Here is a 27,268-nt window from a genome sequence, read left to right on the forward strand (position 1 = left end):
TGCAGCACTGTCATCAGTATATACTGAAAATCCTCCCCATACAACCTGTGGCCAGCTCCTAAAATGACATATGCCAGGGGGAAAAATACCCTGGTATTACACGGATGTTAATTCCTGGGAACTCTAAGTGCCACCACAGTCCACCAGTTTAAGTACGGGCTTGTGGTAGAAGGTGAGAAATTTAGTCTTTTTTTTTTTTTTTAAATGTAACAGCTTAGGATCCTTTATTTACAGTTCTCAGTTTAGAGGCTTATGAGTGTAGAATGTAGAGGTTGCTACTAGCTCCAGGTCTAGGGACAGAAATTTCCAGTCTTCCACAGTTAAGGGGACCTGTTGAAGTGGAGGTTAGAGCCTTATACTCCATAGCCAGTGTTGTAGCTGACTTTAGTCTGGCAGGGGCTGTGGAGTCATGAATGGGTGGGGAGGTATAAGAGCCTGGCTGTGGTGTCCCTAGAGTTGGCCCATAAACAACTGGAATTGTCTGTGTCTTGTTTATGAAGGCATTGTATGCTAGAAGGACAAAGCTGTTGACAACAGCACCACAAAGAGGATAAGGAGGATGGCCTAGCCAGAGCCCAGGAATTTCTGGAGGACAACTGAATCTTCGCACTGATTTTGTTCCGTGCTGAAACCTGCATGGACATGGAAGACTTTACTTGCTGGGATGTCTAGCAAAGTATGGTACAGTATGAGGGTCTCATTAAGAAGTATTGCTGTAATGGCCAAGGCCTGACTTGGGGTGCAGGATCCCGTAAGATTAGCACTATTTCTTCCAGTGGCAATAAAAAGCCAGAACACAGTTGAATTGGTATACTGATGAGGTAGGTCTTCAGGTCATAACTGAGTGTTAATCTTGATGATGCACTGACCATCTGGTTTCCCTTGGGGAAAGAAATCTGAAGAGGTTTTTGCTTTTACAAAAAAAAGGCAAAAAGTAAAAATAGCATTCAGCATTTGTTTCACAGCAAGCTGTTATAGAGGCAGCATATACCCTAAGCTCCTTCCCCAGGAACCATATTCACTAGCTCAGCCTTCAGCAACTATAGCTTTGAATTGTGTCTGAGCATTTGTGCTTCATCTCGATGTATTTTGTGCATCCGTTAGCAAGATGTGTCCTAAGAAATCAGAAAAGCCTAAGAGATTTGATTTTTTGCATCCAGGAATGCTCAGAAAAATTTTCCATATAAATAAATGGTAATAGCATCTTTGCTTTACATCATTCTGGCTTACAGACAGTCTCACAGGAATGTCGTACTTTAGATAGTGGGGGAAACCTGTACTTTCTTCACTTGCCTTCCAGGATAACAATATCTGAGTTTTTCTCCCACCTCCCTAGTTTTTTGTTTCTCTTGTTGGTTACTCTTCTTTTCTCATTGTTTGTAATACTGGAGTGCTCCCAGAGCTTAGTCCTTGCACCTTTCCTTTATTTTTTTTGAAGTTCTTATTTTAATTCCAGTTAGTTAGCATTCAGTGTGATATGAATTTCCAGTGTACAATATAGTAATTCAATATAATTCCATACATCACCCCGCACTCATCACAAGTGCCCTCTTAATCCCCACCACATATTTAACTCATTCCCCACTGTCCCACCCCCTGAGAAATTGAGTCTTAATTTAAATTTGAGTCACAGTAGATAAAGTAAATCCATAGAACCACCCTACAGTGATTTCATCAGTTCCAGGATGTATAATTAAAATAGATACATGGTAACTGGCAGAATTTCCACATTGGCTTTCTGATCCTGAAATAAGGAGCCTTAGAGTATAACAGGCCAAGTTGTAGCCCTTGGGAACTCCCCTCTCCCACATACACATATATCAGGAGTAAACAAAAATTATTGTTTTCCTGGGGTGGCAGAATGGGCAATTACAGAGATTAGTAACACCAATAAAGATTTGAAAGAAGCAGGGAGTGATGAAACCTATCTCATGCCAGTTTAATTTGCCTGTTTCGATGGATTTTGGAGAATGACTGTAGAGTATTATAAATTTAATCAGGGATGTCTCCAGCTGCCTTCCATAGGTGATTTCTTTATTGGAGCAAATCAACAATCCCTGCCACCTGGTATGCAGTATTGCCCTAACAAATGCTTATTTCTCCATACAAGCTGGGAGAGAACACCAGCAGCTATTTGAATTTACTTGGCAGGCCAAAAATATAACTGCATTCTCTTGCCTCAGTGCTACATCAGTTCTCCTGCTCTCTACCATAATGTAGTCCACAGAGATATTAAGCATCATGACCTTCCAATCAGCACTGAGTTGGTCCAGCACATTGATGACATTACAGTCATTGGATCTGGAGGATAGGAAGTAGCAAGGTCTTTAACTGTCTTCATAAAGTATATGAAACTAATATAAAATATATGAAACATAAAATACACCAAACTAGGTGATAAAAGATAACCTCCATTTCTGGTATCAATTTCCATATCAGTCAAGTGCAAGTTACTACATTATTATCTCAGCTCTAAACTCACCCTTTTTGTATCCTTCTTTGATGCTGGAGCTGGGACTCTGAAAACCACATTTCTTTGCCTTGCCAGCTAGTTCTGTTAGGCTCTGCTAATTGGTGGCACTAGAGGGAGACCCCAAGACTGAAGAAGGATGAGAGAATTGCTTCTTCTTGTCCAACTCAAGACTGTTTCCTGGGGCACCTGCGTGGCTCAGTCGTTAAATATCTGCCTTAGGCTCAGATCATGATCTCAGGGTCCTAGGATAGAGCCTCGCATCAGAATCCCTGCTAGGTGGGAAGCCTATTTCTACTTCTCCCACTTCCCGTGTTTGTGTTCCCTCTCTCGCTGTCTCTCTCTGTCAAATAAATACATAAAATCTTAAAAAAAAAAAAAAAAAAAAGACTGCTCCCTGTGAACTTTTGGTTCCTGTATGCTTTACCTCTGCAATGCTTCTTTATCCTGGTAGCAGCATGTCCTTTCTATAGCAACAACTGAATCCAGTTTGTAGTCTTTCTACAGTTCTGCACATTTCATGGACTCAAAGACACCAACACCAGCCAGTGTTCCTTCCAGTCTGGGTCCTATGCAATCCCTCCTCTAAACTCAAAGACACCAATACCAGCTGAGCAGCATCTTCTCGGTGATCTGAGTTTCAGCTCTGTGGGGGTTACTCTGTTAAGTTTGTAAATTTTTTCCTTTTCTTCTTTTTTTCTTTCCCAGCTCTAGGTGCAGTAACAGTTGCTCCCGCTCTCATACCTCAGATGTCTCTTTTTAGCTTTGCAGTCATCTACTTAACTTTATATCTAATTAACAGTTCTTGTTAGAGTATGTATTCAAATAACTGGTGTGATTTCTATTTCCTATCTGGACACTGACTATTCAAGTTAATAAAAGATTGTTAAATTTTATTAAAAATTACAACCAAGTGAAGGTACTATATGACTCAACCATACTCCAGCTATTATATATGCTATCTGTACTAATTAATATATCCAAATCACTTTGTAATTAGTCATTTCAAATGTAAGGAATTGGATTATTAAAAACAGAAACTATGATTTCTCCCCCCCCCATTTTTTATAGGGGGAAAATATATTTTTATATTTTAGCTATATAAACCATAGTTTCAAGTGACACACTTCATTTCGTGTGTAATAAATGTAAATGAGTTACAAATGTGCTGCAAGATAGTTATCTATTCAGCCCTAAGTAGCCTGAAATGACTGGGTGGTTGGTGCCTCTATGTAATTCACCCCTTGCCAGAAGCAATTTGTTCTAAGGATTCTCAGAGAGTAGCCCAAAGTAGTCAGAGCCTGATGATCCACCCTAGTATCTCCCAAGGCCCCTAAGGAGGCAAGCGCTTTATTAAAGCAAGAATTCTTTAATAAAGAAGCAAAGCCAAGGAGTATTCTATTACCAGCACATCACTTTCCAAAGCCAGTTGCAGTGAGAATTGCTGCTTGTCATAAACATTGAGCCTTGGAGCAGTCTGCATGTTCTAGGTACTCAAGGGGCAGGACTCACAACCCAAGATATGGCCAGGAACGGCAGGGAGACCTGCTGGATACTTCTTATGGACTCAGCTCCCAATCTCTCTTTTCACATATATTGAATTCTCCCCTCTGTTTATGGCTGATGTGTCCTTTTAGTTACATCCAAGTTGGCTGCAGAATTTTCTTCGTAATAACATAGTCATACTCTGCAAATTAGAGCTTCATTATTATTCTGTAATATATACTTGATATGAAAATATACTTGGATATTCTAAATCTAGTCATGTAATAAGATATTGCCATATTACATTTGCCAGTGAGAAAAAGTAAGAGCTATTACAGTCAAATATAATTTATACTTGTAAGTTCTTAATTGTGAAAATTGTTTTAAATTTATCACCTAGTTGCTTGAATTATAGTCTCATCAATAATTATATTCTCATCAATAATGATCACTGTTAAATTGTCTTGTTCAGGAATTTCATGCAGTCATTTCAATCATAAAACTCTACATTTCATAGAAGACTGATTTAGTGGTGATGAACTCCTTTAATTTTGTTTTTTGGGGAAGCTCTTGACATCTTAAATTTTGAATGATGACTTGATATGTTAAAGGGAATTCCTTTTGTTTGTTTGTTTTGTGTTTAAAATGAATTCTTATTTGTCGGAGGCAGGCCCCTTGCCAGGGCGGCCTCCGCCATTAAAAGATGGCGCCTGGCTAGTTGCCAGGTTAGGATTGCCTCGTGAGACTAAGAGGAACGCCCAAAGAGGAAGTAAACAGCATTGGTTGCTAGCGAAGTTGTTCATTTAGGTGCACAGCCTGATTCGCTCCCTCCTGTACCCTGCTCATTGATTGGTCATGTAAGTGTATATAAGTGTGTAGACTTGTGGAAATAAAGAGAGAGAAGAGGGAAAAGATGCATCGAACCAGGGTTCTTGTCGTCCTTGCGGGGCGAGGGCCATATTATTTTTTATAGAGAACAAGAGAGTTGGGAAGGGCAGAGGGAGAGAGAGAATCCCAACCCAGGCTCCATACCTAGCTAGCAGCCCATTGTGGGATTTGGTCCTATAACCTGGAGACCAAGACCTGAGCCAAGAACATGAGTCGGACACTTAACCAATTGAGCCACCCAGGAGCCCCTCAAGGGAATTCTTTAAATGGAAAGAAAAGAACATAACTAGAAGAAAACTATGAAAAAATGTCACTGGTAAAACCAAATATATAGTTAAAGTAGATTAATCACTTATAAAGCCAGTAAGGAGGTTATAACACAAAAATAGTAAAAATCAATTATATCTATAAAAATTAGTCAAGGGATACACAATTAAAATGTAAACTATAATATCTCATATATAAAACAGAGATGGAGTAAAAATTTAGTGCCTTTAGAATGTGTTCTTCAGCACACATGTGAACTTAAGTGACCATCAACTTAATATAGACTGCCTGTATATATATATATACCTCATATATGAACCTCACAGTAGCCACAAATAAAAAACTTGAAATAGATACACACAAAAATAAATAAATAAATCCAAGAAGGCCATCAAGCCAGAAGAGAAGAGAACAAGACAAAAAGAAAGGAACAAAGAACTACAAAAACAACCACAAAACAACAAATTGCAATAAGCACATACCTATCAATAATCACTTTAAATGTTAATGCTCCAGTCAAAAGACATCAGGGGACTTAATGGATAAAAAAACAAAATGCATCTATATGCTGTTTATGAGACTCAATTCAGACTTAAAGACATATACAGACTGAAAGTCAAGGGATAAAAAATGATATTCCAGGGACGCCTGGGTGGCTCAGTTGGTTGGACGACTGCCTTCGGCTCAGGTCATGATCCTGGAGTCCCGGGATCGAGTCCCACATCGGGCTCCCAGCTCCACCGGGAGACTGCTTCTCTTTCTGACCTTCTCCTCGCTCATGATCTCTGTCACTGTCTCTCTCTCAAATAAATAAATAAAAAATCTTAAAAAAAAAAAATGATATTCCATGTAAATGGAAGTGGAAAAAAAAGCCAAGGAAGCAATACTTGTATAAGACAAAATAGACTTTAAAACAAGGACTGTAGGGGCGCCTGGGTGGCTCAGTGGGTTAAGCCGCTGCCTTTGGCTCAGGTCATGATCTCAGGGTCCTGGGATCGAGTCCCGCATCGGGCTCTCTGCTCAGCAGGGAGCCTGCTTCCTCCTCTCTCTCTGTCTCTCTGCCTGCCTCTCTGCCTACTTGTAATCTCTGTCTGTCAAATAAAGTAAATAAAATCTTTTAAAAAAACAAAAAAAACAAGGACTGTAACAAGAGAAAAAGGGCATTACATAATGATAAGGGGATCGCAACAACAAGTTTAACAAGTTTAACATTGTAAATATCTATGCACCCATAAAAAAAGCAAATATTAATAGATATGAAGGGAGAAATTGACAGTAGTACAATAACCGTAAGGGATTTAAATATGCCACCTACATCAACAAATATATCATCCAGATCCAAAAAATCAATAAGGAAGGAGTGGCTTTGAATAACCCATTAGACCAGATGGATTAACAGAGTAAATATAGAACATTCCATCCCATAATAGCAGAAGAGACATTTTTTTTCAAGTGCACATGGAATATTCTCCAGGATAGAGCACATGTTAGTCCACAAATCAAGTCTCAATAAATTTAAGACTGAAATCATATCAAACATCTTTTCTGACCATGAAAGTATGAAACTAGAAATAAATTATAAGAAAAAAATGGAAAAAACACAAAAATACTGAAGCTAAACAACACACTACTAAACAACCAATGGTCAACAAAGAAATCAAAAAGAACATGAAGACAGCCTTGCATATGCCCCCACCCTGGAGCTGCCCATGCCGCCAGTCATCAGCCCCACCATGTTCTTTAACATTGCCATGAATTCCAAGCCCTTAGGCCACACCTCTTTTGAGTTGTTTGCAGTCAAACTTTCAAAGATAATAGAGAACTTTCATGCTCTGAGCACTGGGGAGAAAGGATTTGGTAACAAAGTTTCCAGTTTTCACAGGATTATTCTGGGATTTATGTGCCAGGGTGATGACTTCACAGGCCATCATGGCACTGGTGGCAAGTCCATCTATGTGGAGAAATTTGATCATGAGAATTTCATCCTGAAGCACACAGGTCCTGGCATCTTGTCCGTGGCAAATACTGGCCCCAGTACAAATGGTGCCTAGTTTTTCATCTGCACTGCTAAGACTGAGAGACTGGATGACAAGCATGTGGTCTTTGGCAAGGTGAAAGAGGGCATAAATATCTTGGAAGCCATGGAGCACTTTGGGTCCAGGAATGGCAAAACCAGCAAAAAGATAATCATTGCTGACTATAGATAAATCTAATCAATTTGACTTGTGTTTTATCTTAACTACCAGACTATTCCTTCTGTTGATCAGAAAAGCATCCCTTCACCCCCATCTGCTTGAAATATCCTATACTCTTTGTGCTCTCACTGTAGTTCTATGAGTTTGATATTTTTCTTACTCCCCTCAAAGTCTAGCTGGTTTGCAGAGTTAAGTTTATGATTATGAAATAAAAACTGAACAACAACAAAAACATGTAGACAAATGAAAATGGAAGCAAAATGGTCCAAAATCTTTGGGACACAGCAGAAGCAGTCCTAAGAAGGAAGTTATTAGTGATACTGGTCCACCTCAAGACACAAGAAAAATCTCAAAACAATGATGTAAACTTACACCTACCAGAACTAGGAAAAAAATGACAAAGCAACCCCTAAGTTAGTAGAAGAAAGGAAATTATAAAGACCAGAGTGGAAATAAATGAAATAAAAACTAAAAAAAATCAATCAAAAGATCAATGAAACCAATGGCTGGTTCTTTGAAGAGATAAACAGAATTGATAAACTTATCCAGATTCATCAAGAAAAAAAGGGAGGACTCAAATAAATAAGATCATAAATGAAAGAGGAGAAATAACCAACATGACAGAAATACAAAGAATTATAAAAGAAAACTATGAAAAATTATATGCCAACAAATTAGACAACCTAGAAGAAATAGATAAATTCTCAAAACATACAGTCTTCCAAGTGGAATCAGCAAGAAATAGAAAATTTGAACAGACTGATTACTAGTAACGAAATTGAATAGGTCCTCAAAAAACTCCCAACAAACAAGAGCAGGACTGGATGGCTTCACTGATAAATTCTACCAAACATTTAAAGAAGAGTTAATACCTATTCCACTCAAACTATTCCAAAAATAGAAGAGGAAGGAAAACTTCCAAATTCATTCTATGAGGCCAGAATTACTCTGATACCAAAGCCTTGGACCCTGATCATGTATGACCAGAGCCCAAGGCAAATCGCTTAACCCACTGAGCCACCCAGGTGCCCCTAATTCCAAGTTCTTTCATAATCCTAATTTTGACCAGGATTTTATCACCTCAGATATGTCCAACAAAGATCTATTATATCTGCCTAATGAGACTTATCTTCATCACGCATCTACTTCTCTTACTATTAAGAGAAGCATGTGTCATGTCCTTTTAAGTCATTTTTATTCCCTTTTTGCTTGATGCTATTTTCTACACATAGAGTACACTCAAAGAAAGATGACCAAACTTGAAACAAACTAGAGAATAATAAAGTTATCTTAACTACATACAGGGCTTTATAGTTTATCTTGTACTTTACCATGCATTATCTCATTTGATCACAGGAATCCTGTGAGTTAGGGATCCATTGTAGAAACCAATGCTCAAAAAGTTTAACCCATTTGCCTAAAGCTTCACAGAACTGGAGTTAGAAGCCAGGTCTTCAGAGTCCTATAGCAGTGATCTTTTCCATTGTAAGATTAATGGAATTAAGTCATCTGTTAAAAGAATTTCTTAATATTCTGTTGGTACACAAAACTAGATAATCAGTGTAGCTATCCCTGATGCACTAAGAAAAGTAACATACTAGTACATTAGTAAGACCTGTTGATTTGAATAATACTTTTTCTAGAATACTTTGATTTCTTAACCACGTTTGTTTCATTTATCTTTCATTCAGCTTTCAGCCATGTATATTTCTTAGCTATGCATATAACTTCCTGTTTGGTCTTCTAAGCATTGGCTCAAAGTTCTTATTTCTGAACTTTGTCTTTTCTTTTCCTGTTTACTACGCAGCTCCGGAAAAGAAAGAAAAAACACAGATCGTTTAATCGGTGAACCATAAATCTTTGTTTAATTTTGTCTCGCAGGTACTCTTGACCACCACCAGGGGGCAAAAGCCTACCAGCCGGCTTCTCTGCGATTCATTCTACACAGGGCTGTACAGTACAGGGACCCTCAGTGTCTGATTCTTGATGGAACCTCCCTGCTAATTATTTCAACCGCAGGGCCCCAGGGAGAGAACAAAGGCTCAGCACAGAGGGCTCTAGTGGCATTTAACCATACAGCAGCCAGAAAGAGCTCATGACAGCCCTGTCAGTTGAAAGAAAGCAATGAGATCCAAGGGAGTTTGAGTAACAACAGGAGGAGGAGGCTTTAATAACTGCAAACTCCTTAATGTGTTTTCTACAGCTTTGAGATGCACGGTGGTATCTTCCAGAACATCCACTCCAATTGAGAAATAGCTTTGTCAACTCTTTCTCTGTGTAAATAATCAGTGGTATTTGCATAGTGAGATACCCCCCCCCATCCTTAATCTTGATTTTCCATTACTTTCTTGGTTTATAGTCTACTGACGGTTTATCTTTCAGAAAAGTATTCCTTTAAAATATTTAATAATCTACATTTCACATGTGTCTATGCAATCATGAAATCTAGAGCCGAAGGAGAAGAAAAATCTCAAGGAGCAAAACCAATTCAAGAGAATTTCTTCCCAGCGGGAAGCAAGTGGGAGGTAAACAGCAGGTTTGACCCTTTTAACTCCGTGAGCCCAGCTTTCTCCGCCTCCGGGGCTGATGCAGCCTCTCTCCACCTTAGGAATAATGAATGAGTCCTTAGAGGCCCGGGTAATAGAGGAAGCGTGAGGGGTACCCTGAAGCTTGCCAGGGTATAAAATTAAAAACCTTTCTTTCTTTCTTTCTTTCATAAAGTCTCATCATAAAACATGGGCTCTGAGACATTGGGTGGTAAAGCTCAGAAAAAAAACCCCGAGAACCGGGTCAAAAGAGGATAAACTCGTCTCTGGTCGCACCAGGAGGGTCTCCAGTCCAGTACGTCTCACTCCGGCCCAGAGAAAGCCTTTGAAACCCGTCGGAGCCCTGTTCCACCAGACAATATGTTTGCCTCAGGATTTTCACCTCAGTTTCCTTTCACTAAAATCGGTTAAGCTGTGCGCCCCCACCTCATAAAATGGTCGTCTCTCAGTATTAGGGATTCCAGAGCTCTCCCCTCTCCCCGGCCCGGGGCCCCTCCCCCCAGCCTACCACCCTGCTTCTTGACGCGGGCAAACCGCGTGAATCCAGGGCAAAGAAGGAAACCCGGGAAGGGGCGGCGGCCGGAGACGCAAACACTCAGCCGGCTTCCGGCAACTCAAGGGTTACGGCGAGGCGGCGGCGCGCGCCGAGGGGAGAGGCGGTTGCTGACAGGTGGCGCCTGCGCACTGGGAGCGCTCATTGTGCCCCGCTGCTGCCGAACCGCCCGCCCGCCCGCCCGCCGCCCGTTCCGCGCGTCAGTAGGCGAGAGTCCGGTGTTGGGTGCGGAGCCTGCGGCCGTTCCTGCGGCCTCCTCCTCCTCCCCGTTCCCCTCACCCCCATCCCATACCCTATTCCCCATCCCGGCTCCGTCACCCTCCCGCCCCCCACACTCAGGACAAGAATGCCCTGCCCGGAACAACCTAGCAGCGCCTAGATGGCTTTGGTCACGGTCCAGCGGTCGCCTACCCCCAGCACCACCTCCAGCCCCTGCGCCTCGGTGAGTCCCACCCGGCGGCCGCTCCGCTCGCTTCTGTCACTGCGGCTCCGCTTTGCCTCAGCGGGTCCCGCCGAGCGCCACTGCGCACGCGCCGCGCCGCTTCCCAGGCCTTGGCACTCGGCTGCCGCGAAACCCCCACACACCCCATCTTAAAGACGAGCTACGGGAACTACGGGACGTTGGGGTTTGCCTCCATCACTGGGGGCACCTGGCTCTCCCAGGCCTCGCCTTGAACCCCCCCCCCCCCCCCCGCGGCATGCTTTCCTATGGCTTGAACACTTCCTTTCGGGAATGAGTCATTCTTGCTTTTCACCCTCCCCCTTCCTTGTACCCTCTGTTGCTCTGCTGCAGGGAGAGGACCATGGGACTCCTGCGTTGCCCCTTACACACACCACAGCCGTTTTCCCACATCCATCTCTTGGACCCGTTCGGTATTCGCACACTGCAGCCCCTTCTTCAGGCTCTCCGCGGTGTGTGCCTTCCCTCTAGTCACTTGCCGTCGTTCTTGTGCTCTGGTACTGTTCGGGCTTCAGTGGACTGCTGAGCTGGTAGTTACTCCTTGGTTTCTTCCCTCTTTCCCTCCCGCAGAGGGTGGCCTTGGTCTCTGCTTCTTGGAGCTCTTACCTTTTCTCTAAGAGGTTCTGAAGCATCTGACGCTGCTTGATGACCAGTACCAATTCATTTACATCTTACAGACATTAATGCTTTACGCTCGTTGCTCATGATCGTTCTTGTTCTTGAATCGTGTTTGTATGGTTCCTTACTTCAGACACCTATAACGGTGAAGCATGCTTCCAGAAGGAAAATACCCAGTAACCAGCGCTTTCCTGCTGGCCCCTTCTTTGACTTCCCTGCTAGCCCCACCCCCACTCCTTTACACCCCATTCTTTTAGGCTTTATTCTTGAATATATTTATTTTTAAAAAATATTAAAAATAAATACGTAAAACATTGCACCCGTGGGGCGAGGTGGGATCTTTTAAAAACATGCAGATGTTTTAGAAGGAAATAGAATGAAAATATGAACAATTGGAAAAACCGTCTTGAACTTCCTACAGAATTATAATTTTTAAAACTGTGTTGGTGGATTTAGTAGTTTCAGTTGCCAAAAGGTATTCGGTAAACACTGTAAACATCAGGTTCCGCTGTAAAACATCAGGTTATTCTTAGTATTTGTATGTCCACTGAGGCATGGGGTTTGCTATCTCGAAAATATGGTGGCTTGTGATTTCAACATAGTTTGATGAATTTCAAAATGTTGTCGTGTCCTGAGCTTTCTTCTGCATTTTGTGTGACCAAATTGACAATTATATCCTGATTATATTTCAGAAATTAACTTGTATTGTTCCAGAGAGCAGAACTATGATCTTTGGGTAAAAGTTCAGGGAGGCAGATTTCCAATGATTGTAAAGAAGAATTTTGTAACAGTGAAGTGGACTGCCTTGCAAAAAATAGTGAGTGTCCATTGCTTAAAGTATTCAAAGAAGAGCTTTTTGCCTGGAATTTAGTATAAGAAATTCCTTCAGTGGGGGACTTCTAAGGCTTTTTCCAACTCTTGAGATTTTGAGATTTGAGAATAGTTGCCCTTCAAAGCTGGTAAAATGTTTTAGGGTCTTCTGAAGACAAGTGTGATATGGATAGAAACTTAATAAACTAATTTTTACGTTGTATTTTATGCTAGTTCTTGGAAAGTTAACATTCCTTCAAACCACCTTACTTCTCTCTACTGATAAACCATTTGAGGATAGTTGTCACCAGACCTGATTTTGGCTGAGAATGCAACTATACTAAGTTTCTTGAGTTGAATGATTAGTATACAGTAAGACTGTATCTACTTGATATGACTTACTTAGCCAGACCTTAGTTATTAGAATATTGAGGTATGTTAATAGCCACTTTTGAGATAGGTAATTAAATTGATCATGTGGTAAGCTCAGTTGTTGAGCTAACTGACTGATATTTCTACAGCTACTTGCTGTAGTAGCCCGGTTATTTCAGTTGTTTATATGTGGCCCTGGGTATAAAGGAATCCTGGAACTGGTGTGTGTATGGGTGTGGGTGTGTGTGTTTGTATGACTGATGAGCCAGTTACCTTTCCCCTTAAGTTGTCTTCCTATTTCACTTCATCCAGAGCTATGTTCAACTGAGTTGTCTTGTGGTTCTTGTGTTCCAATATTTGTATGCTGTCTGACCTGCATATATTTGCTATTGTATCTCTTGTTGCATGAATAGGTTGAGTCGTTTGTTTTAAAGGTAAAAGAGAGAAAACAAACAAAAAAAAAGTCTAGAGGATCATGAAAGGAGAGATTTAATTTTGTGAGACTGGAAATTTAGATTTTTTAAATTAATAACTTTAAGCATTTTACTTTTTCACTATAGGTGTATAGGGCATTTTAATACTGTCAGCTCTTCAATATTCATTCACTGGGGATTAAACAAATCTATTGATCATCTACTGGTATGAGTGATTATTACAGATAGTAAGATGTATCAGACATCAATCCCATGTATCGATATCATGTAATCTTGGGAAGGGATGGGAAGAAGAACAAATGTGAGATGAGAGCGTAGAAAAAGAGACTGAGGGAAATGATACTGTATGTACATGAAAACTTAGTTTATTTGTAATGGCCATAAATATTGCTGAATTCAAATTAAGATAAATTCACTAATGGCAAGAGTAATAATAACAATATCTAACATTTATTTCTTGGGTTTTCGTCTGTGCTAGGTGTCATGCCAAATGCTTTACATGACATTTACTCCTCACATTATGTCCAAAGGAAATTGCTATTATCCCTGCCTTACAGATGAAGAAACTGAGGCAAAGAGCTATTAAGGAATGTGCCCAGTGTCAGCTGTTGAAAATGTGTTTAACTTTAGGATTTTCCATCTTTTCCATTGTGGTAATCAAAGAGAAGTACATATAGTAGGTGGACAAGATTCAAACTCAGCTTTGAAGTATGGGTACAATATTTATAGACTGGAGTAGGGCCTGAGAAATTAAGAGTATTTCAGGTGGAGAGAAGTTGTATTACCAAAACTTACAGGCCAGAAAGCACAAAGCATATCTGAAGGACTTAACTAATCCAGTTTGAGGAAGGATCTCTTTGGAAGAGTAGTAAGAGATAAAGGTGAAGAGGAAGCTGGGACTGCACAGGGACTGCTGAGTTTAGGAGTTCGAACTTGATAGGGAAGGTAATGGAGAGTCTCAAGAGGTTTTTGAGCAGATATTATCACAGTGGTGTTTTAAGAAAATTGATCTGGGAGCTATTGGCCATAGGGATTTGAGAGAGGTGGAGGGAGGCCATGAGTAGAGCCAGTTAGAGGCCATTATGGAAGCCCAGGTGTGAGATAATAAAGGCCTAAACTGGGGGTATGAAGTGGTAATGGAAAGAGGGAAAGATGTGAGGGATTATGGAGAAGAAACAAAGGACCTGAGAACTGATTGGATATAGGGGAAGAGAAATCAGAGATGCCAACTTTGGAAAGTATTGTTCTTCTAAGATAATAGAGGTTTCTTAGTTAATAGGCAATTTAAGAATTATCTTTTTCCTTCTTTATGAATTTTCTGAATGGATACCTGTGTTGATCCATGGTCATATAAACATACTGAAATAACAAGGAAATATTTTACTTTTCTGTAATGTTTTGTACTTTTCAGAGTGTTTTTTTTGTGTTTGTGTTCTTTTTTTTTTTTTTTAAAGATTTTATTTATTTATTTGACAGACAGAAATCACAAGTAGACAGAGAGGCAGGCAGAGAGAGAGGAAGGGAAGCAGGCTTCCTGCTGACCAGAGAGCCCGATGCGGGACTCGATCCCAGGACTCTGAGATCATGACCTGAGCCGAAGGCAGCGGCTTAACCCACTGAGCCACCCAGGCGCCCCATTGTGTTTGTGTTCTAATTTAACTCTAGGGCAGCCTCATGAGTTATACAGGACAGGTACCAAGGTTAAAAGACTTGCTGAAGGTCACAAAACTGGTTAGTGTAAGAACATACCCTAGAACTAAGTTCCTTGGCTCCTGGTCCATATCTCTTTCCATAATGTGAAACAGCATATGAGTTTCTGATCCTGAGAACTTGATTGCCCATATAGTAAAGGAACCAAGACATGAGATATAATCAAGAACTCATACTCTTTGAAGTTAATGTATATTGTAACCTGAACTAGAACAGAATCATCTAGATCTGTGCAGATCGTTTTTAGGTGATACCCTTATTTGAAGCCTGTTATCTCTCAGTTTATACATAATTCTTAAAACTTGGATATTTAATTTTTCTTACTCTAGGAAGATAATCAACAGCAAAATAGGAATGGGAAGTGTGGCAGGTGCTACTAAAGACAGGCTGCTTTCAATTCTGGGAAATGATAGCTGATGGTTTTATAGCAAGGGAGGAAGAAGAAGATTTATAAATAGCTGGCATAAGAAAAATTTAGCAGTTATGGTAACATACTACTTAATGTGAGGATCAATCTCTAAAACCCGGTGGTCCCTCAGAGCTACTATTATGTGGTCATAATGATCACCCTGAATAATCATAATATGGCTTCATCTTGTTTTGTCTTCTTTTTAAGCAGTCAGGATTGAGTGAATTGTATTTTAAGATAGAAATCCATCCAAGTTTCATGGAAGTTTTGAGGTTTATGGTGCACATTTTAATTAACTGGGGAAAGTCATTTCCATATATGATGCTGGATAAATAAGATACTATTGAATTATATGTATATTTTATATATATTCAAAGATGACCACACCTTTCTCTCAGAGAAAATAAAGCCATAGCAAATATGCAGTTGATTTGTCCGAAGTATAAATACTTAAAAGTGATGCTTTTTAATTTTTTGAAGACAGCTTTAGAACTTTCTTACACTACAGAAATAATACATGGTCATTGTAGGAAATTTTGGAAAATACGGAAAAGCACAGAAAGAGAATGAAAGATATATGCTCTACAATTGCATATATATTTTACATAGCTGAAATGCTGCTGTCTATATAATTTTGTATATTTGGTTCTTTTAAAGTTTACTACATATCATAAATATATATCTATGTGCCATAGCACTTAAATGGCTGCATAGAGCACTTATAACTCATCCCAACCATCCCATTATGGTTGAACATCTGTTTTTTTTCCAACTTTTTTTTTTTTTTTTTTTTTTTTTGCTGTTATAAATCACATTGCTGTGAACATCATTGGGCATAAATATTTGACTATATTTTGGAATATTTATTAAGATTTCAAGAAATATAATTACTGGATCACAGAGTATAAACAATTTTAAAACTCCTCTTGCATATTTATATTTTCTAGAAAGGTTGTTCCAGTTAACATTTATTTTAACCAGCATAGGGTAAAAATACTATTCTCTTGGCCTTATTAACACTGGATATCTTCATTTCATATTTAATCATTAGTAACTTTCAAGGATAAAGAATAGTACCTCATTGGTCTTATATAAACTTTATTACTAGATAAGTTGAACATTTTTTAGATGGTTAGATATTTCTGTTAACTTTTTAAAAGATAGCTTTATTGAGGTATAGTCTACAAAACCTAAAATAAACCCATTTTCATAATTTTATAATTTAGTGATTTTTAGTAAAACTCACAAAGTTGTGCACCCTTCACTATAGTTTTGTATTTCCGTTTTAGGTATTTGTTCATTCTTTTCAACTTGTGTATCCTCTTGATATATTATGATTATTGACTTATTTATTAGAACTAATTGCTTTTTAATTTTTTTATTGCCCTTAGAATAAAGTTTACACTCCAGAGTTTTGCTAACAAGACTTTTAGTGAGCAAACCTTGCTTTACCTCTTCATCCTCGTCTTTTCCCAAGTTCCTGCCTTGCACACTGCTCAGTCAAGCTGACATGCCATGCTTTCTTTGATCTCTAGGCTTTTGCACATGCTGTTCCCTTTACCTGGAACACTTTTTCTTCATCTCTTTACCTGACTAATTCCTGCTCATCCTTCAGGTCCCAGCTCTTCTTCTGGGAAGCTTCCCTGACTCTACTCTCAGACTATGGTAGGTGCTCTTTCTATGCGCACCATAGATCCCTGTACTTATCCGTTGTGGCTCTTATCTCCTTAGTGCCCTTGATTATTTGATTGCTTATCTCCCAAGCTAATCCTTAAACAAGGACTAGGTTTGTTTTCATAATTTTGTATCACCAAGGTCAATAATATTGGACATATGGATCAATGGATGATGAATCGATGAATATAGTATTATTTAGCAGACCTTTCCCTTTTGAGTTCTTCCATTGTTTTTAAACATTTTTGTTTCCAGAAGCCTGAAGATTATGAGTATTTTGTAGTACATACTGCTAAATTGTCCTCTAGAAAGATTGACTCAAACTTCGTTGACAAACTGTGCAATATACCAGAGGTCAGGTGGATAAAAATATCGGTTCCACTGCACCCTCATCAGCCCTGAGTATCATCATCATCATCTATTTTCTTTATTATAGTAAGAGCTATTGTTTATTGAACACTTACTATGTACCAGGCACTATGCTGAGTACTTTACATGCATTATGTTATTTAATTTTTACATCACTCCTTTGGTTTAGGTATTATTATTTTCTCTGTTCTACAAAAAAAATTGAGACCCAGGGATGCCTGGATGGCTGTCAGTTAAGCATTACCCCTCCTTGCTCAGTCTCTCTCTCTTACAAATAAATAAATAAATAAATAAATAAATAAATAAATAAAATCTTCAAAAAGAAAAGAAAAGAAAATTGAGGCTCAGAGAAGTAAAATGAGCTACCCAAGATTATAGGCCTGGTGTCTAACCCCAGAATCCTTTCTCTTAACCACTAGCACTTTATCATTTTAATTTACATTTTTTTCCAGAGGTTTTAACATTTTTCTCAAATATTTGCTGCTATATGTTTTATATTCCCTGTTTTGTAAATAATTCATGTGATTAACTCAACTTTCTCCATTGATAGCTATTTTTGCTGTATTGATTTGTAAATACTTTTTAAAATAATCTGTACACCCCATGTGGTGCTCAAACTCATGCTCCCAAGATCAAGAGTTACATGCTTTACTGACTGAGCCAGAGATTTATCATGACCTGATTTATCATGACCTGAGCCAGAACGAAGAGTCTGACGCTCAACTGATTGAGCCACCCAGGTTCCCCTTGTAAATATTTTTTATACACACTAAGAATATTAACCTTTTTCTGTTATGTTGGACATTTGCCTTGGTTTTTCAGTTGCCATCTTGTTTTATTTGGTTTGTTTTATTCATGGATATATAAACATTTAAAAGATTTTAATGCCATAAAAAAATTTAATACCATCAATCCAAAGCTGTGTGTGTATGTTTTCCATTGTTTTTCTACTTAGTTCAGTTTTCTATCAACAGAGATATATTCACCTATATTTTCTTAAGTTTTTTAATAGTTTATTTTTATATTTAACTTCAATCATCTGAAATTGATTTTACTACACAGTATGAGGTAAATATTAAACTTACTTTGTTCCAAAGAGTTAAAAACTTTTCTCAGTTTATTTTATGAAACAATCGCTTCTTTTTCTAATGGTGTGTGATTCTACCTGTGGGACATACTAAATTGGAGTCATAAGCTAAAATGTGTTCCACTCAAGATCCATTGCTAGTCCCACAGGAGTTTAGTTAGTTTAACACTTTATTACTTAGTATTTATTTAATTGCACAGACAGACAATAAACTTCAACTAACTTAGATTTTAAAATTTGACTCAAGAGCCCCTGGAAGTCCAGAGTAAGAGCAGTCCTTTGGTAATCAAAAGTTATCTTCAGGTCTCTTGTCATTTCTATCTGACTTTAAGTGAAAGGGAGCAGGGGTGCCTGCATGGCTCAGTGGGTTAAGCTATAGACTCTTGATTTCGGCTCAGGTCATGATCTCAGGATCCTGAGAAGAACCCCTCTCCCCCAAATCCGGCTCAGCTGGGAGTCTGAGATTCTCTCTCTCCTTCTCTCTCTGCCCCTACCCCCGTCAAATAAATAAATAAATCTTAAGAAAAAAGGAAAAGGAGCAGATTCTAGATTATGCCATGAAAAAGGCAATATGCAGGGTCCATGCTGCCTTCCTATATAGTACCATTAAATACTATTGCTGATATCAGCAACTTGAGGCTTTACTGTTTTCCATTAAATGTTTGCTGTTTTGCTGGCTACACAATTGCGAGGCCCATTGTAGGCATTCACATGTCCATGGTTTTCACTAATTTGTTCATTCATTCAACTATAGTTCAACTATAACTATAGTATTCATTCATTCATTCACTATATTCATTCAAATATAGTTCAACTATAACTATAGTAAGGAAACTCTTTCTAATTTTAAAAACCACACGTGATTATCTTTTTAAAGTGATTCTTTTAATTTATTTTTTAAAATTTAGAATTTTTTAAAAAAATTTATTGTTAGAGAGCGCGCACAAGCAGGCAGAGTGGCAGACAGAGGGAGAAGCAGGCTCCCTGCTGAGCAAGGAGCCTGATGTGGATTGGGATCATGACCCAAGCTGAAGGCAGCCGCTTAACAGACTGAGCCACCCAGGCACCCACCTGTCCCCGTGCGATTATTGATAAGACCCGTTATCCACTCTGAAATCTGCTAGACCTCAAGTGTACGTGGGAGAGACCCAAAAATTCTTGTTAATCAACAAATATTTAATGAGTGCTATTTTGTCAGGTAGCCCCATGCATTCTCTTCCTCTGGTTCTCAGCACTGAGTTCTTTTTAGATACTTTTACAAACTGCTCTGCATTTTCTCGCCCAGCTTGAGCAGCACAGCTGCTGTTCACAGTGCCCTTCCTTTTCCTATTTGTCAAGAGAAAGTCTGGTGAGGTGTTCTTGGCTCTGAACTGTAGTGAGAGGTCCCATGGTTCCCAAGATTGCCTGAAAAAATGGGAAATATTTCACTAATTGAGTGGGAGAGAATATGCTTGGAAACAAATGGTAGTATACTCTGTTCTAGCCTAGTTTTTATGGAGCTGTTTTATATAATTAAAAAAAAATAATTTAGTACCTTTTGTATCCTGTGCTATACCCAGTCCTGGATATATCTATTTATTCATTCATTCATGCCAGGATTGGGGATCCAGCAGCCAGTTAGTCCCTGGCCTCAGGAAGCTTTTAGAGTATAAGTGAAAAGATTGGTATTAAAAAAGTAGAGTACAGTGTAGTAGTCACAGATGATATAAACCTTGAAGAAGAGAGAGGAGGCCAGCAGGGATTTCTTAGTTAAGCCTTAAAGAGTGAGTGGGAGTTAGCCGGCAAACAGAGGGTTGTTTAGGGTGAGTAGCAGGAGGGAGGAAAGTATGCTTTTTTTTTTTTAAGATTTTATTTATTTACTTCAGAGAGAGAGGGAGTGCAGGAGCAGAAGGTGGGGGGTAGAGGGAGGGAGAAGCCAACTTCCTACTGAGCAGGGAGCTTAGTGCAGGGCAGGACTCCATACCAGGACCCTGCGATCATGACCTGAGCCATCATGACCTGAGCCGAAGGCAGGCACTTAACCCAGTGAACCACCCAGGCACCCAGGAAGGAAGCATTCTTAAGTATGAATTTAAAGCACAGGGATTAGAAATGACAGATGTACACTGAGAACCACAAGTAGTACAGTGCTGACGCCTTGTAAAGTACAGAAAATAGGGCTGGAGAAGTAAACATAATTTTTCTGAATTAAAACATCTGCAGTTACTTTTACCTTTCATGTAGTGTATATGTTCTTTTGGCTTTCCTTTAAGGTGAATTTGTTAAAATTTATGAGATAAACCTTAAAGCATAACTGCCCTAATAGCTACCTAATGTTTTAAGTATTTGCTGTGCTATAGACACTAAGTTCAGTGTTAAATGGGCAACACAACAACCATTTGAAGGAATGTTATTATTGTTCCTCTTTTACAGATGAAGAAACTGATTTTCAGAGAGCTGTCTAGATTCCCCTAGCTTGGAGTGGCAGAGCTGGTATTTAGGTTTTGATTGTCATACTCAAAGACCAATAACTCTAAGTTATCTTCTGGGTGTTAAGAGTTAGTCTCTCTGTCTGGGTGCTGTTTGATCCACCCCCCCCCCCCCCGCCTTTTTTTAAAACTCATTTTGTGTCATGTTTGCCCTGCTTTAGTTTGAATCACTATGATTTGTGTCATTTTGCTACGTGTGCCTTAGTAGTTCATAAACTCATCTGAGAACCTTCTCAAGCACTGTGGGATGATATCAGGCATTATCCTTGTCTTAGAATTTACAGGTATAGTGGGGGAAGATAGCTATAAACTAAGCATGTATAACCAATAAAAGTATTATAATGAGTACAATAGGAGTGGCAAAACCAAATTTGTGTAGGGAAGAAGGTGATCATTTCCAAAGGGGATAATGGATAGGAAATGTGGAACAGAGTAATTGGGAAAGATGGAGGAGCAAAAGATCTTTGCAACTAAAAAAATGAAAGTTATGTTATTTACTTCTAAATCTTAATCCCTTTTGGTCCCATTCATAATTAGAAGCCAACTTTTTTTTCCCTACAGGGTTATTATTGTAAGACATGGCTATGTAAGGCATGGTAGCCAGATACTCAAGCTTCTATCTTTGGAAAACTTGTGTTTGTAGTTGTTACCTTGCCCCTCACCTATTCTTCTTCTCCCTGCTCCATACCTTGCCCTAGTTAAGGAAAAAGAAAATCCAGCCTCTTCTTTACAATGCTTCAGACATATAAGGGAATGTATGAAATGATATTTATTAAAGTTTAAGGAAAGAAATCTTAATTACTGGAGCAGTGATTCTTCAATTATTGCTGCAGACATTTTTATAGAAACACCAACAACTTGGGAGAGCCTTCTCTTTGCAATTATGTTACTTAGCATATCTCAGGCAGAAATTAAAATATACCACATGTTAGCATCTCATAATGTATCTTAATCTATTAAGGAAGTTTATTGATTCTTTAGGGTTTGAGAAAGTGATTGTGGTTTCAAATAAAAATAGTATCTGCCAGTGATTCTAATATAGACCATATGGTGGGGAAGTCCTAGTAGTATTTTCATTTCTCTCTTCTTAGGCTTCAAATACCTATAGCAACATGAAGCAGTCCACTATAGTGGTTAAGAGTGTAGGGTCTGGAAAATAATCTTCCTGAATTTGAATCCTGGCTGTACAATGTGCTAGACTTAGACAAGTCATTTAACTGTTCTGTGCTTCAGTTTGCCCATCTGTAAAATAAGGATAATAGCAGTATTTCTTTCACAGAAATAAGCATTAAATGAAGAATGCCTTAGCATTCTTAGCCTATGTCTGGCACCAAATAAGAATGCACTCATGGAGTAATTGTTTTTATAATGATAGTGATTTAGGGTTGATATTTGTTTATTAAGCAAATTTTCATTAGAACACACATTTGGTGGGGAAGATACACGCTTTATGACAATATAACTTTAACAAATAGCCTACTTCATAGGCTATTTCATATTTCAAATAGCCTATTTCATAGGCTCTCCACATCTTTTCTCTTTCTTTTTAAAATTTTTTACTCAATAATAGCTTTTTTTTTTTTTAAAGATTTTATTTATTTATTTGACAGAGAGAAATCACAAGTAGATGGAGAGGCAGGCAGAGAGAGAGGGAAGCAGGCTCTCCGCTGAGCAGAGAGCCCGATGTGGGACTCGATCCCAGGACTCTGAGATCATGACCTGAGCCGAAGGCAGCGGCTTAACCCACTGAGCCACCCAGGCGCCCTCAATAATAGCTTTATTTTTTAAATCAAGGATTCCCAGTCTCCACTGCAAAGTATGTTGTGTATGATTTGTGATGACCCTTGAGCACCATGCAGAATGATTAATGCAACTGTAATCTTTAAAAATCTCCTTCCCTTGAGAGCTTATCAATTCACTAGGCTATGCTTAGTAGCATATTAATCTATTGAATGTTCTGCTATATGGTAGGACAGATAATTGCAAGTGGTCGTCTGAGTTTGTATAGTAAAATAATAGACTGAATGCATTGCTGTTTTTAGTGATTGAGAATATAAATCATGTGGCAAAGTAGAACAGAAATTTATAGATTTTTTTTAAAATATAGAGAATCTGAGGACATTGAATGTATTCATGGGTTTAAATATATCTTTGTACAAAGAAACAATAGGTGAGAAGAATGAGCTGTCTAATTCAGCTATACCAAACAGTTGGCAGTTGAAATTGAATGCAGCTTTTAGAAAATGCAATTCTAAACCAACTGAATGAAGTCACATATGATATAACAAGAGATCTTTGGTTCAGACTTGGCTACATTTTGATTATAGTTTTTATTATTAACTCTGTTTGAAAATACAAACAACCTATTTCTTCCTTGAGAGAGTACTGAAAAAAATTGTCCTAAATTTTTTATGAGCACATATTTTGATTCGTCTTCTTGATCTGTCATATACAAGCTGCAACTTTCTCTACTCTAAGCATTTTTATGCTGATTCTGTGGTTTTCAATTAAACTTCAAAGGAACTATACTGACTGTAAAGGAAGTCTGGTTAGGCAAGATGTGGCTGAAAAATCTAGGAATCTTCCACTTGCTTACAAAACATTTTTGCAAGATATAGAATCTTGAAAATTAAATATTCAGCTTTTAGGAGAAAGAAAATACTAGATCTCTGTTTAAGTAATGCTTTACAGAACTTTAACCCAGAAGATTTTTAAAATTAAAATAATTTTATTAAAACCACTAAGTCTTCTTGTGTTTTTGAAATTGTCTTATAGAAGGTGATAGTTGTTTCTATAGTTAAGACACAGGAAGATTTGGACGTCTGTGCTGCATGAACTTGTTCAGAATGCCAGTCAGCCAGCCGAAAGTTAGAAATGGAGATGTTGCTCACCACATTAGTCTTTGCTTTGTTTCCAGCTGTCATTTCAGGTGATTCAAGGCATTTAGAGGAAGACTGTGTTTTAACAGGTTCCAGACTTATTCTTTCTTTTTCTCAGTAGATTTTTTTTTTCCGTTTTATTGGATTGCACTCATTTGCAAACATTTATCAAGTCCCACTGTGCACAAGACTTTATATCATTTAGCTACTAGTATAGTCTACCCTTTTTAAAACAAGTTGCATTTTTCTTTTACAAGTTGCCTTATCTTGAACATGTGATTTAGAAAATAAGATGATTGAGGTCCTGTGTTTTATTCTTTCTTCATTCTTCTAATATACTGAAATATCCCATTTGATTTTGTACTTTTTTATTCTGTATTTTATTTGTGGCTTACATTTTTGAAATAACCATATAGTGATTCTCTAATTAGAAATAACTTCTGTAGGGGGCACCTGGGTGGCTCAGTGGGTTAAAGCCTCTTGCCTTTGGCTCAGGTCATGTTACCAGGATTCTGGGATTGAGCCCCACATCAGGGTCTCTGCTCAACAGGGAGCCTGCTTCCTCCCCTCTCTCTCCCTCTCTCTCTTCCTGCCTCTCTGCCTACTTGTGATGTCTATCTGTCAAATAAATATATAAAATCTTCAAAAAAAAAAACTTCTGTAGTAGTTGTGTGAACTCCAAAGTGAAAGCCTATATAGAATTAGATCATATGTGCTCCTAAATTCAAAGATGAAGGAAAAATTATTGAAATGAACAGTTGCTTTTTGAAAATATTTGAATACATAAAATGTTCTTGGAAAATATATGGGTCAATAGTAGCGAAAAATGCCTTGTAAGATAGTTATTTCTTAACCCTTCCCTAAAATTACTAAGTTCTCTTTCCTCATTTTGCTTTTTGCCTACTTTACTTGATTTATTACTGACTTTCTGAAATACCATTTTGGAAGTTGAGAGAAGAATTTCTTTAAGATTATTAGGTAATGTGACAGTGATATTGAAATAATGAGCCTTTTTTTTTTTTTAATGCTGCTAAATCTTTCTTGATTATATATTCCTCTGAAGAAAAACTATTTTATACACTGGCCCTCACTCAGTAAACTTTTCTTTTCTGCTAAATCTGGACCCAAAAGGACAGTTTCCCTCTCTGGCTAATTTAATAATGATTTTATGTTTTGCAAACTTTTTCTCAAGGAAGTAGGCTGCATTATGGCATAGTGACTAAATTGGTTTTAGGTTCTAGACAGATTCTGGAGTTAAAATCCCAGATTTTACGAAGTGTAAACTTCAGGCAAATCACCTAAGTTTCAGTTCCCTTATCTTACAGAATAATTTGTTGGCTTTTGTGAAATAACTAAATGACTACCTAGCACAGTATCTAGCACTATAGCATAGTGGATGTTCTGTAACTGCTGGTGATCACTGTTGTTAAGTAGATTTAATTCTTTGCTTTTTGCACAGTGTTACATACATACTTAATTTTAAAAGATTATGATGGGGGCCCATAGGTGGTGAGTTGGTTAAGCATCTGTCTCTTGATTTTGGCTGAGGTCATGATGTCAAGGTCTTGAGATCGAGCCGTGCATCCAGCTCCATGCTCAGCTGGGAGTCAGCTTGAGATTCTGTATCTCCCTCTGTCCCTCCCTCTGTGTGCACTCTCTCAAATAAATAAATCTTAAAAAAAAAAAAAGATTATGATAGTTTGGTTTCCAAAGTGTGTTTATTTTGGGTGATATATTTTCATCTTTACTCTGTTGTGTCCAGTATACACTACTCTGAGTTGTGTTACTTTATGAGAAGTTATATACCCTGAATTCAAATGGACACAATCATCTTTTAATGGTAATAATGTATAATGAAGTACATTTGAAGATAGTGAAAGCTGTAGTTTGTGGTTATCTATAATTACCATTAGAACTATTAAAATTCTTTTCAGATAAAGATACAGTGAATTTTGCACTGAGGGTATGTCTAAATTTAATGCTTGGTGGGCACAAATTATTGATATTTAAGAATTCAGCCTTTGTTTATATTATTTTCCAAAGAATTGATAAGAAATAGTCTTTTGGCAGTTGAGATGTGTATCATTTCTGGAAACTGCTTCTAGTGAAAACTACATTGTTTAGGTCTCCTAAATGACAGCCATCTTGAAATGTCCCACATCATCATTCCCCCCTGTTACTTCTGAGACTTTTGTGAGATTCTGACTTAATTGCTTTGGATATTGGAACCCTAATGTTTTTTCCCAGTAATGTGCAGTAGTGATGCAAGCTTACCTTGCTATTAAGACTACAAAATCGGGGCGCCTGGGTGGCTCAGTGGGTTAAAGCCTCTGCCTTCGGCTCAGGTCATGATCCCAGGGTCCTGGGATCGAGCCCTTCATCGGGCTCTCTGCTCCGTGGGGAGCCTGCTTCCTCCTCCCTCTCTGCCTGCTTCTCTGTCTACTTGTGATTTCTCTCTGTCAAATAAATAAAATCTTAAAAAAAAAAAAAAGACTCCAAAATCACAACTCCGATTTCTTGTTCTAGGGATCTTGCTACTGCTATGTAAGAAATGCAGGAGGTTTCTTGGACTTTCGATTACTATCAAAATTTTAGGGTTTATTCATAAATAATCCTTCCTAGGGTTTCACAGAATTTCAGAACTGGAAAATTGACTACTCTAACTTCTTATTTTACTGTTAAATAGTTTCTAGAGTTTGACTTCAGGGATGAAGTTTAGAATAACTCATTTCTTGAACAGCTTCAGGAGAGTTTTTGCTATATTAAAAACCCTGTATTGTGTCTTTGGTAGTGATTGATTGGAGGTTTTTTAGGATGCTAGGCATTCAAGTGGCTACTTGGGTTCTAGGCTAGATATACATTGAAATGTAATGCAGAAGATCACGCATTTACATGTGGCAGTGGGATTAAGCAGATGAACAAAATTAGTGTAGCTGGCCACATGGGGCCTGTGGTAATGTAGAGACTGAGAACTCCATGGTTAGGGGCTGCCAGTTGTAACCAAATGAGAGTGTAGACCCAGTGTTTCCAGAAAAGTCTTCTAGTTCAGTTCAAGAGACACTAGTGATACAGATTGTTATATGAAATCTCCTGATTTTTATAAATGTTGGCAATTGAATTGGCTAGAAATTATTTTGGCTGCAAGTAACAGAAGACCAAGTTTGAGCCATAAGAATATTTTTGGTTTATCTAACAGAAGTCCAAGATACATGGTCCAGAACCAACTCAGTAGCTCAACAATATCATGAGGATCTAAGTCTTTTATAACTTTATGTTCTGCCATTAATAATGTAATGATTCCCATTTTTATGTTTGTCTCTCTATAAAAAAATGTCCGTTAGATCCAGCTAGTATATCCATGTTCAATGCAAGAAGAAGTAAAAGGTACAGTGCGAGGAATTAGCTGTACCTTTGATTGGGAGTACATAAGTTTTCCTGGAAACAAACCCCCCATTCCTAGAAGAATTCTCTTTTAGTCTCTGGCCAGACCTAGATTACCTGATTACCTCTTGGTGCCAGAGATCCGAGGAAGGCCAATATATGACTTTCCATCTTAATCATTGAGTGGCAACAA

General features: G+C 38.4%; 2 protein-coding genes and 1 pseudogene across 3 annotated transcripts in view; 2 read left to right on the forward strand and 1 right to left on the reverse strand.

Annotated features, from left to right (window-relative positions):
• EFCAB5 (EF-hand calcium binding domain 5) overlaps positions 1 to 11,250 on the reverse strand; it is a 162,276-nt gene extending 151,026 nt beyond the window's left edge. Inside the window, exon 1 of the mRNA XM_082707006.1 lies at positions 10,816 to 11,250. The gene's annotated coding sequence lies outside the window, so the exon portion shown is untranslated. The remainder of the gene's footprint in view (positions 1 to 10,815) is intronic.
• On the forward strand, positions 6,844 to 7,317 carry LOC309852229 (peptidyl-prolyl cis-trans isomerase A pseudogene; annotated as a pseudogene). The gene has a single exon. The product of its transcript is annotated as a peptidyl-prolyl cis-trans isomerase A pseudogene (transcript).
• Positions 10,544 to 27,268, forward strand: part of SSH2 (slingshot protein phosphatase 2) — a 252,619-nt gene continuing 235,894 nt past the window's right edge. The window contains exon 1 of the mRNA XM_082708526.1: positions 10,544 to 10,846. Coding sequence (XP_082564652.1) covers positions 10,784 to 10,846 — 63 coding nt within the window. The 5' untranslated portion in view covers positions 10,544 to 10,783. The remainder of the gene's footprint in view (positions 10,847 to 27,268) is intronic.

This window comes from Mustela nivalis (genome assembly GCF_964662115.1).
Source record: "Mustela nivalis genome assembly, chromosome: 17".
NCBI classification, from domain to species: domain Eukaryota; kingdom Metazoa; phylum Chordata; class Mammalia; order Carnivora; family Mustelidae; genus Mustela; species Mustela nivalis.